Source organism: Hemicordylus capensis, chromosome 3 (assembly GCF_027244095.1).
Source record: "Hemicordylus capensis ecotype Gifberg chromosome 3, rHemCap1.1.pri, whole genome shotgun sequence".
In the NCBI taxonomy this organism is placed as follows: domain Eukaryota; kingdom Metazoa; phylum Chordata; class Lepidosauria; order Squamata; family Cordylidae; genus Hemicordylus; species Hemicordylus capensis.
Genome location: NC_069659.1, coordinates 285,486,682 through 285,503,008, shown reverse-complemented (window position 1 = coordinate 285,503,008; position 16,327 = coordinate 285,486,682). Strand labels below are relative to the sequence as shown.

The window sequence follows — 16,327 nt, the reverse complement described above, 5'->3', positions numbered from 1 at the left end:
AATAACCAGGTCTGGAAAAAAATCCCAGATGCCTGGTCACTCTGGTATTGGGAAATATTTGTTCAATCCTTTATCTTTACAATGCTAAACCCAGAAAGGGAATGAAAATATTAGGATTTTTAATTAAAAGTAAGCATCTGGAGTTAAAAACATTAAAAGGAAGTAAATATTTGTGGACTTTGGGAGTAGAAAGATTGGAAACCAGATGCAATGCCAATATATGTGAACAGACAAAGCCAGTTGGATCTAATGCAGAGTAAACAAAGCACTGCTCTGGATGAGCCACATGCTCACCAACTTGCTCCTTTCTCTTTTTTAGATGTGGCTTAATAAATGACTTCCTGGTTTAATCCAACCAGAGTGTGGCAATTTGCTCTGCTCTTGCTCCAGAAACACTGTTTGACAGTGGCAGCATGTCCGAGAGGGCTGCACAACTTTCAGGGATGTGTTTATATTGTCCAAGATCACTTCTAGAGCAAAGGGAGAACAGAGAAAACTATCACACTCTTGCAGAAGAGCATCCACAATTTGTAAGCAAGGAAGGTAGCACTGCATGTGTATTTTTGTTAGATGCACACATGTACTATTAATCTGGTTGTCAGCCATAGTATGCCAGTTCACATAAAATGGCAGAGTAAGTAATTATTAATCTGTGGATGAGAAAAGAGAACATAAACATGTGGCTCATTCCAAACCATGGTTTGGGGATCAGACATCTGAGTGTAGTCAGCATTCTGTGAGTAGAACTAATGGTAGCTAAAACTGATTTTCAAACCTTTCAAAGAGAAGAAAAAAGGGAGTCCACCAGATTTGTGGAATTGCACCTTTTTCTCTGTAAGGGCACTGCCTCACTTTGGCAATTTATGTTACAATCATTCCCTCAACACTCATTCCCTTTACTCAACAAGATTTTTGTGGTGCAGTGGTGGTTCCTCCTCATGACTCTCTTGCCAGTTTTAACACACGGGGGACATGTTTAATGCAATACAATCCAAAAATGTTGCATGTCAGTGGGAATAAAAGTAGTAACATTCAAAGGCCTTGAATGATGTGAAAAATGTTTTTTAAAAATAAGTATTCCTATCTAGTCTTTGCCCAAACAATTCCTTTTTATTCTATACTGGTCTCTGTGGTAACAACAGGGTGCCTATATTATTGTTATAACTGCCTTTCCCTTTATAGAAGGACAAAGGTTAATTGCTTTTCTGGAGGTCACCCGGCAAGCCAACATCAGAGTCAAAAATGAGACCCAAACCTCCTTATTCAGAGACATTATTTGACCATTTCACGGTCACTCACTCTTGCTCCACTACAGCATGCTTTACATTCCATTCAGATACTTGAATCCAGGGGTCATTTTATCCTCTTATGGAATACCAATGTATCGGACAACCACCACCAATCATTTAAGGATCAAAAAGCATCTCAAAAACTTTGGATAATTCCACAATGTGGCTTCCACCCCATCCCTTGGGAATGATTGTTCTCAGTGCAGCACACATATAATAAGACTACATGTGAGCCCTGTAAGATATTCCCCTGAGGGGATGGAGCCGCTCTGGGAAGAGCAGAAGGTTTCAAGTTTCCTCCCTGGCTTCTCCAAGACTTCACCAAGGCTCCTGCCTGCAACCTTGGAGAAGCTGCTGCCAGTCTGTGTAGAACAATACTGAGCTAGATAGACCAGTGGTCTGACTCAGTATATGGCAGCTTCCTATGTTCCGAAGACATAATAAAAACCAACTTCAACTACTAATAGCCACTATCTAAGGTCTTTGCAAAAACAAGCATTTGCACCAAACAAACAAACAAACAAACGGACACCACTATGGAAAAGGCTCTGCTCTTTGCAACCACCTTCTTCATCTCCAGTAGTGAGTACACTCATAACACGGCCTACCTTCATATGATCTCTGGAGCTCTATACCTTATTTACATGATCTGATTTAAAATCACTCAATTGCACCTGAAAACTGGAATCTATTGCAACTTTTTGCGCACCAGTATTACATTCTCCTTCCAGCCAGTTCTTGTCAATATTTCGGCCATCACATTTTGCAACAAGTGATGTTTCTGAACAATCATTAAAAGTAGACCCCACACCGAGTGCATTACAATAGCCCAATCTAGATATCATTAAGGTGTCACAGTGACCAGATCCCCAAGCACAACTGGCAAATCAGGCCATGCTGGTAAAAAGCACTCCTGGTCACACATGGCAACTGAGAGTCAACCAGGAAATCCAACTGCAGATATATATTTTTTGTTACCCTGTATATAAGAAGTCATTCTCCTATCCCCCAGGTCCATGGTGCCATTCACCATTAATTAATACCATCATGTAGATTAGGGCTGCACAACACTTTTTGGACTACAACTCCCATAATCCCCAGCCACAGTAACCAATAACCAGGGATTATAGGAGTTGTAGGCCAACATCTGCAGGAGGGCCAAAGTTGTACAACCTGATCTAGACTGAGCTATGGTTTATTTTCCATCAGGTCAAACCTTCATTTGACACCTGTTACAGGATGCTCATTGCCTTATCAGAATTTAAGTAGAAGTACAAATAAAGTTGGACATTATCAGCATTATAAAACCTCAGCTAACCTCTCCCAATCATTTCAATCAGATGCTACACATCACAGGAGATAAGTACTCTACAGCAGTGGTTCCCAACCTGGGATCTTCCAGATGTTGCTGAAGATGTTCCCATCATTCCCAACTACAATTTATTGCTCTTCCAGCAACATCTGGAGGAACCCAGGTTGGGAACCATTGTTCTACAGGATAACTCCCAAAAGATGGAGAAGGAATGCCTGCCTTTAGAGTCCCTCCACCTCCACTGTTGTCACCGGAAGAGTAGAATCACAGTAGTAATAACTCTGTGTCCCACAATCCTGGTAAGTGATCCAGAAGGATATTACAATTGACAAACATTGCTGAGAGGTCCAGGAAAAGCAAGGTGGTCACAATCTCTCTGACCATCTTCTGGTGAAGGTTGTTCACCAATGCAATTGTGACAGTCTTGGTCGCTAAACTGAGCTGAAATAGGTCTAAAGCAATTCCAGCCAGTATGGCCACCCACTGGTGATCTTGAAAACCACTGCTGAATTTCCAGCAATTGCTTTCGCTAAAAGGTACACACCATCAATCAAGTTAAGATAAACAATTTGGAAATTGAATAGTATATACTGTTTTTAAAAAAACAAAAAAGTATACAGTGTACTGTGCTTGATTGGCCAGCAAACTCGCCTGACCTGACCCCATAGAGAATCTATGGGGCATTGCCAAGAGAAGGATGAGAGACATGAGACCAAACAATGCAGAAGAGCTGAAGGCCGCTAATGAAGCATCCTAGTCTTCCATAATACCTCATCAGTGCCACAGGCTGACAGCATCCATGCCACGCCGCATTGAGGCAGTAATTGCTGCAAAAGGGGCCCAAACCAAGTACTGAATACATATGCATGCTTATACTTTTCAGAGGTCCGATATTGTTCTATTCTTCAATCCTTGTCTTCTTGGTTCCATGTAATATTCTAATTTTCTGGGATTCTGGATTTGGGGTTTTAATGAGCTGTACGCCATGATCATCACAATTATAACAAATTAAGGCTTGACTTATCTCACTTTGCATGTAATGCGTCTGTCTCATATATCAGTTTTACCTTTTAATTTGCATTACTGAAATTAATGGACTTTTGCACGATATTCTAATTTTCCGAGTTTCACCTGTACATGAACACAGACTTATCAGCTATGGTACAGTTATATATGGAGGAACTAGAACATTTTTTTTAATTACTTAATTTCAAGTTTGACAAACAGAAGGCCCAGAGCAAATTACCATCTTTATAATGCAAAGACACATCATAGGCCATGGAAAAGATGTTCATCATAATAGATAATATCACTTTATTATCTATACAGTACTATCAATGCACTTACACTTACATAAGCAAAAAAGCAGGGGGGGGACACAGACCTCTGTCTAAGTGGTTTATAATCTAAATTTTGACAGTGAAAGAGGCAGAGAAAAGGGAGGTAGAAGCAAGTGGAACTGCTGCTGCAGGATAGTTAAAAGTTTCACAAAATTCAGTAAAGAGAATTCATATTATGCTCTGAGAATTGAATGCTGCTTTTTAGACAAGCCTTCAGTTGGAGATGGCAGAGAGCTAAAAATCTGCTCAATTCAGCTAGACTTTCTTGTGCTGCACCGTTTCAACTTCAAAGTGGAAACTGTGTTTTCCATGATTAAACATACTATTGGAAGTACCTCACATTTCAGTCTTCTCAGAGCGCATTCCTTAAGCAGCCAGTGTTCTATTTAGACAAGGCAAACAAATAACTAAGATAAAAGAACAGCAAAATTCTTTTCAGGTAAGGGGCAGGAAATGCAACGAGGATGTAAATTTGCATTACCTTTTCTTTTTTCTCTGGCTTTAGGTTGCCCTTAATTCTGCAGTCTTGTAGCATTTTTTGCCATTTATTCCAGACTAATTTTAATGTTCTAGGAAATGTACTGCAGGGAATAATGTTACACTGGCAAGAAGCATGAACCTTTGAGTTATTTGTCTGCCCCATCTCCACCCAATATATATAATTCTATGCATTTATTTGCAACCAATGCTGCTAACCCTCTATTTACACAAGAACATTATGGGGGTTAATGTGGGCACAGCACTTTGGATGAAAAAGTATTCATAGTGTATTCCAGATATTATTCAGTCTCCATTTACGAATGTGGCTATTCAGGAGGTAATATGACATCAAATATGCATTTATTTTTTTTATTAATTTTGAAGTTGTACCTCCTTCCTTTCTATATAAGCTGGGATTCAAAGCAGCTTCCTGTAGTAGAAGATACTTCTGCTAAGGAAAGGGTGGGGAGCAGGGAGAGAATGTTTCCACAATTTTTTGCCAATTCCCTCTTCTGAAATTGGATGCAGCCCTTGTGCACCACCACTCCATTGCCATTCCCCCTGGCCCTCCAGATCAGCTTTTTAAGAAGCACAAGGGGCTGCAGCAGAATGGAGAAGGTAGGCAAGTTCCATTCTATGAGCAGTTGTTCACTTACCTTCTCTAAATCCATTGTGCCTAAGGAAGTTTTAACAACAAAAATCATCACACATAATCACCATCATCCAATTCTACCACCACCATGACAACTAAAACATGTCAAAACCAATAGTTCATAGGAACGTTTGCTGGAATAAGAACATTTTTACTCCTAATAACCAGGAGAGACAGAAAGTGGTGGGCTTCTTGGAGAACTGGCAGAGCAAGCCTCATGCCTAGAGAATATATGAAAGATGGCAAATCTGTACACTCAGGCATTTTGTACTCTGAATGAAAAGGGAGGGGAGGGGAAGTGAAATTTTATGGGAATTCTCTCTTCAGAAAGGATTCTGTTTTTAGTATGTTGCAGGGTTTTTGCTTAGTTGTCCATTTGACTCGAATCCGACAGATTACAACATAGAACACATTTGAAGAACGTGTGACAATGTGATCTGGCAATGTAAGCGGCAAAGAAGCAATTCTTTTCAGCCCGTATTGCATCCACAAGTTCATGTCCAGCAGAGTTGTCCAGGGTTGTGAGGGGGCTAGTGAGTGCCCCTCCTCCCTTGAACCAGAATTTGGAACCATCTATTACCCACTGTGACATGTTTAATGATTTTTTAATGGATAAAATCTCTCGTATTCGGGCCGACTTGGATTTAGACCAGATTACTGCAGTGTCTGAATTGGAGGTGTCCAGCGACTCCTCTTAGGCTAGATCAGCTTCAGTTTGTGATTCGGGAGGATGAGGACAAGCTGCTTGGAGCGATGAGGCCTACCACCTGTTTTCTTGACTAGTAGTGTGCATAGTTTTGGTCCGGCGCAATGGAAAAGCCCTCCGCACCGGTTCGGAAGTCCAGTAGTCCGGAGGTTCAGATGGGCGGGGGACTGTTACTTTAAGCGGGTGGTGGTGGTGGTAGTACTTAGCCCCCCCTGCCGCTCTTCCCCCTCCAGCGCTGGTCCTTTGAAAAATCTTCTTGGGGCGGCAGAGTTCCTCCCTGCCGCCCCTGCCCCCGTCATCGTTCCTTAAGGGTTAAAGAGAGTAGAGCTAGCGGCGCGCATGCTTCCTTCGCGGCACGCACGCTCGTCTTTGTCGCTGGCGCGCGCCGCATACATCACGTGACATTACGTGTGACGTATGCGGCACGTGCACGCCAGCTAGCTCTACTCTCTTTAACCCTTAAGGAACAACAACGGGGGCAGGGGTGGCAGGGAGGAACTCTGCCGCCCCAAGAAGATTTTTCAAAGGACCAGCGCCGGAGGGGGAAGAACGGTGTGGGGGGGGAGGTACTACCACCCCCCCGCTTAAAGTAACAGTCCCCCCCGTGCCGGACCGGGGGAATTCCGGACTGTGCACACCCCTACTCTTGACCCTTGTCTGACGTGGCTAATACTATCTGGCAGGGGGGTTGTTGTAGAAGGCCTGGTAGAGATCATAAATGCTTCTCTGAGGGAGGGCAGGATGCCACCTTGCCTTAAGGAGGCAATTATTAGACCACTTCTGAAGAAGCTTGCCTTGGATTCCTTAGAGTTGAGCAACTATAGGCCTGTCTCCAACCTTTCGTGGCTGGGCAAGGTAACTGAGAGGGTGGTGGCCTCGCAACTCCAGGCAGTCTTGGATGAAACTGATTATCTAGACCCATTTCAGACCGGCTTTCAGCTGGGCTATGGGGTGGAGACTGCCTTGGTCAGCCTGATGGATGATCTCCAATTAGGAATTGACAGAGGAAGTATGACTCCGTTGGTCCTTTTGGACCTCTCAGCAGCTTTCGATACTATCAACCATAGCATCCTTCTGGAGCATCTGAAGGGGTTGGGAGGCACAGCTTTGCAGTGGTTCCACTCTTACCTCTCAGGCAGATTCCAGATGGTGTCTCTCAGGGACTGTTCTTCAAAAACTGAACTTTGGTATGGTGTCCCTCAGGGCTCCATATTGTCTCTGATGTTGTTTAACATCTACATGAAACCACTGGGAGAGATCATCAGGAGATTTGGTGCAGGGTGCTGTCAGTATGCTGATGACACCCAAATCTATTTCTCCATGTCAACATAATCGGGAGAAGGCATAACCTCCCTAAATGCCTGCCTGGAGGCAGTGATGGGCTGGATGAGAAGTAACAAACTGAGACTGAATCCAGATAAGACGGAGGTATTTATTGTGCAGGGTCAGAACTCGGGAGATGATTTTGATCTGCTGTTCTGGATGGGGTCACACTTCCCCCACAAGGAACAGGTACACAGTCTGGGGGTGCTTCTGGACACAAAACACTCCCTGGTGTCCCAGGTTGAAGCAGTGGCCAGAGGTGCTTTCTATCAGCTTCGGCTGATACGCCAGCTGTGTCCATTTCTTGAGATAAATGACCTCAGTACAGTGGTACAACTGCTGATCACCTCCAGACTTGACTACTGCAATGTGCTCTATGTGGGGCTGCCTTTGTACGTAGTCTGGAAACTGCAGTTAGTCCAGAATGCGGCAGCCAGGTTGGTCTCTGGGTCATCTTGGAGAGACCATATCACTCCTATCTTAAAATATCTACACTGGCTGCTGATAAGTTTCCAGGCAGAGTACAAGGTTTTGGTTATAACCTATAAAGCCCTAAACAGCTTGGGCCCTGAGTATTTAAGAGAACATCTTCTTTCCTATGAACCACACCGTCCATTGAGATAATCTGGAGAGGTCTGTCTGTAGTTGCCGCTAGCTAGTCTGGTGGCTACTTGGGGGACAGGCCTTCTCCATTGCTGCCCCGAGGCTTTGGAACACACTTCCTGCTGAAATAAGAGCCTCCCCATCTCTTACAACTTTTAAAAGGGCAGTAAAGACACATTTGTCCACCCAGGCTTTTAATTAGACATTGTTTTAATTGTGTTTTAATTATATTTTAATAGTTTTAACTTTTTAAATTTTAATTGTTGAAATGTGTCAATCTTTTTATTGGTTGTTTTTATTGTTTTGTAAACTACCCAGAGAACTTGTGTTTTGGGCAGTATAAAAATATGTTAAATAAATAAATAAATATTGAGTAACAGCGATACAGGAAGATGCTGAAAGGCATCATCTCATACTGCACAGGAGGCAGCAATGGTAAACCCCTCCTGTATTCTACCAAAGAAAACCACAGGGCTCTTTGGGGCGCCAGGAGTCGAAATCGACTTCACAGCAGACTTTACCTTGACAAAAGAAAAGCATGGTTTAAAGTGGCCTGTCTGCTTTCATGCTCCATTTTCTCAGCATGTGGGTTCATAAATTCACTCGTTTCTAGGTGCTGCAGCCTCAACAGGTGAAGTCATGACTACAACTGAGATTTGCCAATTCAGACATCATGTAAACTATAACATAAACCTTGGTTTGCAAACCCACAATCCAACCACAGGTTCTGATACTAGTTTACTGGCCAGTTTCAAACCTTGGTTTATCAACTCACACATCACACAAAATCACAGTCAGCCATGGTTTGCTGTGATGCCTGAATCAGGCCCATAGTTTTGGAGCTCAACTCAAGTAATCAGATCTTTAAACGTTCAGGCAAAAATAGCAAGCATCTGTAGAATTGCCTATTAAAAATGCATAAGCAAACCATTTCCTCAGGAAGCTAATTGTTTAAAAAAATGACGTCAGCATTTCAGGGATGGGAAGTTACTGGCTGATGGGAAATACAATCCTTCCACTGGAAGAAAGAGGATTAAAATCAAGCTCAAGGCCATAAAAGGGAGTGCAGGTGCCTGTCTCTCTCCAAAGGGTGTGTGCATATGAAATGGCAAGAGAAACAAGCTTTGCAGATTGCTTGATAACTTGTTCTCAAAGCTAGCTTGTCTTTCCGGTCATTAGCAATATGTTTCTCTTAGCCCACAAACACTCCCCAGTCTAATACAGCAATACTGACTGTAAAAGCCTATTAGAGGGCAGAGGATAAGAGTATTAATGTGGGTGACCCTGCACAGGTTCTGTTCAACTGTTATCTCCAGTTCAAGTAGCTGAACTTATGCAGATCTTGCCTGCTCAGTTTTTAAATAAAATTGTCAGTTTTACTGATATTTATAGCATGTGTCCAGCCCTGCAGATATTCATCTTCCTCCATTTCATTTCTAATATAAGCAGCTTTAAATCCACATTAATTCATTTTTACTAGATCACTTTACACATGTTGTATAAGCCAGGCACAACATCAATAGAGAGTAGTACAAAGGGGAAATCCCACTGCCATGAAAAAGATGGCTGGCGACACTATGCACAAATCTAGTTTTTCACCTGCTGAAGGACCAGTCAAAGCTAATAAGGAATTGCTACGCTGCAAGATGAAGATAAACAATCATATGCATCTATCTAAAATTATTCTAAGTTCAGTTTACTCTAGAGAAAATTGGCACCCAAAGACTCTTAAATGAAACAGGGTCATTTATCTCTATTTAAAATTAAGCTTTTCATTGGTAGCAAGAGATGTGCTATATCTATTCAGACTAGTAGTGGAGTAATTCATTTACAAATTTGCCTCAGGTAACAACATGGACACTTGACATTGGCTATAGAATTACTAACCTGGTAAGTGCAACCTTCATACTCAATGGCCACAACTACTGCATTAACCCAGTTATTTATTACTGCAATATATTTATATACCACTTTTGAACAAAGTTCTAAAAACAGTTTATGTAGCAAAATAATTGAGGAAATGGTTTTCTGTCCCACACGGCTCACAATCTTAAAAGCGTAACAGGGCCACCAGCAACAGACACTGGGAGGGATGCCGTGCTGGGATGAATGGGGACAGCTGCTCTCCCCCTGCTCAATATAGAAGAGCCATAATTTCAAAAGGTGACTGCCCAATAGGCAAAAGTATTTATGAACTATCACAGTAAACACTGCAAAGATCCATGATAATGCTTTCTTCTTAGGTGGCATCCAATGTTTTGACTTTTGAGCTGAAAATAGTAATGAAGAGGGCTAGAAATACAGAAAAACATCTTTGGCTATGAGAATATGGATTCCTTTCACCCTGTGACTATCTCCCCCTCTTTTTTTTCTTCCAGCCACTGCTTCTTCCTGGATTAGTCATGAGTAAACCTGCCACTTGGGGACCATATACTGTACAGGATGTCATCACGATGCTAGGCAGCCAGGGTCATTCACGGAAAACAAAGCCAACTGAGAGAGGGAAAGAGTGTGCATGTGCACAAGAGAGAGCAACATAAAGCAACATTTTCATAAGCACTGCTGGAAAAAAATCAGACAAGCAGGAAACAGTTTTCAGCACAACCAAACACATTCTTGAAACACAGTGCATAGGGGGTCCTTTAGTTAACATGGCAATTAATGAGCAGGTTGAGGTATAGTACTGATTTAAAGTGGAAGCAGCAAAAGAAGCCTTGGAGAGAGAAGTGAACCCACTTATGATATAATTCATCTCTTAGCAGGTCTACTAGGCCAGTTGGACAGAAAAGGGAAACAAACCCTACTGATCAATAAAACTTGCTTTCCAATGCACTAGGTGTGGATTCTATCACCCACATCTGAGTTCTCATTGCAAGCAGCCAGGCACATTACTAGCTGGCTAAAGAAGATATTGTAGATTTCACTTAAGTTCTAATGCAATGTTTCCAAGGGTAAATTCCTTAGATGAAGTTATTTCACATTCCACTGACAGATCTCTCCATAATGATCTGGTATATATTTTTAATATCACTGAAAATAAATGGGTGCTTAGGCTACTTTATTGCCTGCAAAGCTGAGCATAAATATTACTCAGCTACTCAGAAAAGGTTTGAGAGACTCAAGACTCTCCGTCCTCCCATTTAAAACAGTAAAGTTTATCTTTCACTGTTTTATCCATCAATCCAAGGATTATCCGTCCATTTTTTCCATCAGACTCAAAGCACCAAAGAGTCACTCACTCTGCCCATCATCTTCACAATCTTAGTTGCCGTAACAGGATGCAGATCATCTGCAATGTTTTTATTTTTGCAACACCATGTCACAAACCACAAACATTCCAAGTTCCTACAATACAACTTTACATTTCCACTTCAAAGATGCTGCCACCTCCCCACAAAAACACACACGTCACAACCGTGCATGTGTCTTACATGAAAAGTTTAAAACAAGATTCTTTTGGGAGAATTGTTATACTAGATTTGAGATGCTGACAGCAATTGCTAGAGTCTGGCTGCCGAAACATCTAAAGCTTGGCCTTTAATAATCACCAAAGTAATATAGCACCAGACCACGTCTGAGCAGGGACTCCCAATAGTGTCAGATTGTGTCAAACTGCAGGATTGTTATGGGATGCGAGCAAATGTCCACACTTGTTTTACCCAATCAAATCTGAATTAGGCTCTAGATGCGAGCCTCTTGTGTATTAACCCACTGGCCTTCCCGTTATTACCACCACTACAGACCTTCACATTTGAAGGCTAATTTTAATTCAGCAATTTGAGTTGTTGCTGCAGATCTTTTCTACACATTGTCCCACTCTCCCTTCTTATGATCCTTGTTTGAACTTTTATGCATGAGAAGTGCAAAAAAAGGAGATGCACACAACATGCAGACATACAACACACAAAAATATAGATAGATAGATAGATAGATAGATAGATAGATAGATAGATAGATAGATAGATGTGGTGGATATTAGGTTACACAGCACCATGAGCGTGTTGTACATTATGTGGACTTTACTAATGAAACAAGCACAAGTTTCTGGTGCAATCCCTCACAAGAGATGAGAAACAGTAATACAATCCAACCTGCTTTAGCCATGCTTGGTATCCAGAAGATGTAAGTTGGAATCCATCTTTAGGCATGTGTATTCTGGGCTAGGAGAAAATAGACACAAGAGACCGCCTTTTATATTTGGAGCTGGCTAACCTAACCTAATTTCCAGGTGGCAGTAAACACATTCTAAGGCACATGTATAATGATTCATTGCTCAGGGAAGGGAAGGTACAGATAGGTTATTACTTTAGATATCCTAGGACAGACTGGTAAATGCAGAAGAATTATGAAAAGTATCTAATACAACTCACACAGAACTGAGCATTAATTCTGCAAGGCATCTACAAGGCCCAAAAGGCCAGGCCAGAGCTCCATGCAAACCAACTGGACACCCTATCATATGCCCCAGAATATTCCACAATATACACAAGGGACACAGCAGACTGGTTAATTTGGAAGGAGCTCACTGAAGTCAGAAATTCAAAACGCACTGATTTGAAGAATGAGCTTCGATTTGCCCCTCCCCACCCCCCTTCAGCTCAGCCATGCACTTATTTGGTGGATTCAGGCAAGCTATTATCTCTGAGCTTCCGACTTTAAATTTTTTTAAAGGACAATTATATGGCCTACTTTACAGGATTACATATGTAAAGTGTGAGCTCATAGAAAAAGCATTACATGATTACTTTAGCATAACCATTTTCTCTAAACAGAGAGGGGATGGGAACTTTTCTTTTAAAGGCTTTGCACTGCATTCTACATACAGCATCAGAACATGAGTGCCACCAATTAAGCCATAATCATGGACATACCATAGCTCAACAACATTCTTTTCTAATACCGGTAAGTACTTTATCTGGTTACTTTTCTACAGATTGATATGGTACTTAATAGCTGATATGTATTCTAAAACTATTTTTTGAACTAAGTATCATTTTCACCCTGAAATAACTACTCAGAAAAACTCTGCACTCTAGAACATGTCCATGCACTAGAAAGACATTAAAGAAATAAGTCATCTTTCTTTGAAACACACAGAGAAAGAAGTTGACCCAATTCAGTCAAAGATCTAAAACAGTTTAGATATAGTGGATGAACCTGCATAAGCCTCTCCCTTCCTGTACTTGTGTGAAGGGAGAAGACTGAAAGTGTTCACTTCCACTAACCACAGTTTCATTTTACGTTCAAACTTGGTGAACTGTAGTCTATTCAATCAAACCAGAATCAGAAATCTCTTGTACCACTTGAAAGGCTCCTCTTGCTCACCAATGGGGCTTTACAAGCTCAAGGCACCTTTCCAAAATAGTAGATACCCCAATTATGTTATCCCAACCAATTATACCGATAAAGTTTGGGTGTCAATAATCCAGGCCATGCTTGTGAGCCATATGTATGCGGCTGTCACATCAGCTTACAAAGAACTGGCCACAACAAACACAGCACTTTAGTGGTATATAAAAACCTAGATGTGAGAATTCCATACAAGTTTACAAGCATGATTGCATGGGATCCCCTACGTTATTCAATGTATTACTTAGCTTAACACCTGCCAAATTCCAAATCTGTAACATAGTGGAAGCTAAACAGTTCATTTAATATGTAACCTAATTTTAGGGGTTGCCTGCTCAACAGTCTCTTTCTCACAGCATACTAAAGCTATTAATTCGTTCCGATTTCATACTGGCCATCTTTCCCCTGCAATCTTTAACTGACTTTGTGTTTTATTACCTTCCTTTACCCCTTCTTCCATTTTTAACTTAATGGATCCGAGTAGTCTCTAGCGAGGTTTGAAAAGGCCGTTTTCTCAGAATGAGTCAATATTTTAAATTCTATGGAATGCATTTGTTTTCTTCCCCTTTAAAAAAAATGCAGCCTTTAGAAGACAAACATTAAATTACAGGCCTCAGTTCCTATTTTCTAAGCCTAACACAACCCCTGAAGGCTTACAATATTTGAATCACAGCTGGAGCCGTGGTTACCATACAGTTTAAATATCAGCTTCTTTACTGTGCAATTTGTTTTAAAAATCAAATCAGAGGCTGTGTCATAAACAAGTGCTAATTAAGTAGCAAGCAAGAATAGGGCTTTCTGTGCAAGAAAGGTTCTTAAATATCTGCCTCGCCACTCTCATGCGAAAGGATAAATAAAGCCAGCTGGGAAAATTATGGGCCAAAACTGGCATGGGACCCAGAACAACAAATGGAGCTGGCATTAACCCTCCAGTGTTATTCCTTTCACATGAGAGTCAGGGGGCTACAGATTATGAAAAACATCTTGCTTTAGGTGAACAATGCCAAGTTAGCACCGCAATGTGAGCCTGAGCACATAACTCTTCCAGGGTATAAACCTATTCCCACCCAGCCTTTCCTGCTTCAAGCCATTCAATTCAGAAACGATCGAAATCAAAACTGCAGCTCCCTTTTGGTACCACAGAACAACTGCTGGGATGGTGGAATATTTATTATTTTTATGTAGGCCTTTGGACAGACGTATTTCTTAACAACAAGAATGCTATAATTTATTATAATCCCCTATTTGGTAAATTCATTTATTCTTAGCTAAATGCTTAGCTAAGAATAAATGAATTTTTAATACAGTTTTTAGAAACACTTGTCACTGCTTCAGCATTTCCATTTAGTGAATAGGACTGATGTTTCTCTCAGCAGGGGGTGATATTTTAATGATGCAATGCTGCACTTCCTAGAAGACAGACAAGCCTCATGAGGCAGATTATAGGACTAAAGAAACTCAGATCCCATTAAAAGCAGACAGCTCCAGACCATTTTTAAAATTAATTTTGTTTAATGATAAAATGTGTTATAACAGGTGGGTAGCCAATTGTAAAATTAACCAAAACATAGTTAAAGGAACAGAAGAGTGCTAGGAAAGCAAATACAACAGCGCTCCCACCATTTGCTGGATGGCCCTGTGAAAATATTGGCACCTTTCTACGTCTTGTTTTCCCTGTCCACAGAGCAGAGATAACATTCCCATTCATTTAAGCTGTCACAGTAGCCATGTAGTAACCGAGGACATTGCTGAGAGCTACATATCAAGTTTCAACCTAGAGGTCCCTTCTCAGTGGTTTCTCATAGGTGTACTCCTGAAAAATTTCTGAATGCATCTAAGCATAACTAGCTGTACCGGCACAGAGCATCTGTGCGCTAGTACTTGTTTGTTCCCCTCACTCTCCGCCACAGCCCCCTCACCCCAGAGGCCTTTCCCCCACACTTCTTCTCCCTTCCTTCCTTCCTTCCTTCCTTCCTTCCTTCCTTCCTTCCTTCCTTCCTTCCTTCCTCTCCCTTCTTTCTCTCCCCCACTGGTCTGGTGTGCTCCACTGCCAGCAGCCCCACATGCAAAGGGGCTGCCTTTGCTTTCCTGTCCAGCTCCCAGCCCACCCTTTGGCACATGCTAGTTGCTCTCCTCACCCCGCACCATAGCCCCCTCACCCCTGAGACCTCCCCACCCCACTCCTCTCCTTCTCTCTTTCCTCTCACCTCCTACAGCCCCCTCACCTCAGAGATGTCCCCACCACCGGCCTCCAATGCCCCGCCGAGTCTCCTTGCAAGAACAGCTGAGCTGGGGCTTCCCATCTGACCTACATGGACAGCCTTCAGTGCGTTCTTCCGCCCTGGCTGTCCTCCTCACGAGGAGACTCAGTGGGGCAACAGAGGCCGGTGGTTGGAGCCAACCTGGGTAACTGCCGTGAGGCCTGCTCTTTTTTTGGGCCTCCATCCGCCGCTGAGCCCTCCTCCGTGCCTTCTCTCTTGGCCTCTCCTGCCTGCTCGCTCAGCCTCTCCATCCCCCGTTTGGCCTTCCCAGAGACTTGGTGGGGCGACAGAAGGCCCCACTCGCTTGCTCACCCCCCCCCAGCTTTGAACACCCCCCCCCGCTCACTTGTCCTTTTCTTCTCGTTTTTGCTATTGCTCTTCTTTCTTCACCTCCTCCTCGGAAGGAACTCTCGCAAGATGTGCCACGTATCACCCGAGATTAGCCACAGACCACCTTAGCATTTTAATATATAGATGTAATAACTACAATTGTTTCTGGCTTGAAAATAGCCAATTGCCTGGTTTAATGTGGTGAGAATTACCTTTAGTTAGCCAGGTGGAAGCATCTGTAACTTGGAAGGGAGTTGGATCTCCCCACCCGCACCTCATCCCAACTTCCTTTTCTGCCATCAATAGATCTATAGAGGCAGGTGGGTAGCAATTCTTTTTTCATAGACACTTCTATGGACTTCTCTGTAAAGCTGAATATTGCACTGCACCATCTCTCTCATATTCACAGGTTTCTTGGCGGGGGGGGGCGGTCTCTCACATATTTATCAGTATGATTGGCAAAGATTGCATCTATATCTCTAAAAATATGAGGACTGTCCCTCCATTCTCACAAAAGATTAAAACTACTCCAAACCATTGGATTAGACATATCACATCACTCTTGCTTACTAAAGGCTGTATAAACTGGTGCATCTTAATCATACCAATGGGTCAGAAACTGCTTAGAAAAGGGTTTCATACCAGATAGGTCAAAGGGTAGGAGTCAGATGAAGAGGGATAC

The 16,327-nt window shown here is 42.3% G+C and overlaps 1 protein-coding gene across 13 annotated transcripts in view; it reads right to left on the bottom strand.

Annotated features, from left to right (window-relative positions):
- BTRC (beta-transducin repeat containing E3 ubiquitin protein ligase) overlaps positions 1-16,327 on the bottom strand; it is a 200,287-nt gene that overhangs the window by 153,351 nt on the left and 30,609 nt on the right. For 9 of the 13 annotated variants that reach the window (XM_053307794.1, XM_053307802.1, XM_053307793.1 and 6 more), the window contains one exon: positions 11,797-11,865. The exons of the other annotated variants lie outside the window; for them this stretch is intronic. In XM_053307794.1, coding sequence (XP_053163769.1) covers positions 11,797-11,865 — 69 coding nt within the window. The remainder of the gene's footprint in view (positions 1-11,796; positions 11,866-16,327) is intronic. 13 annotated transcript variants of the gene reach the window in all.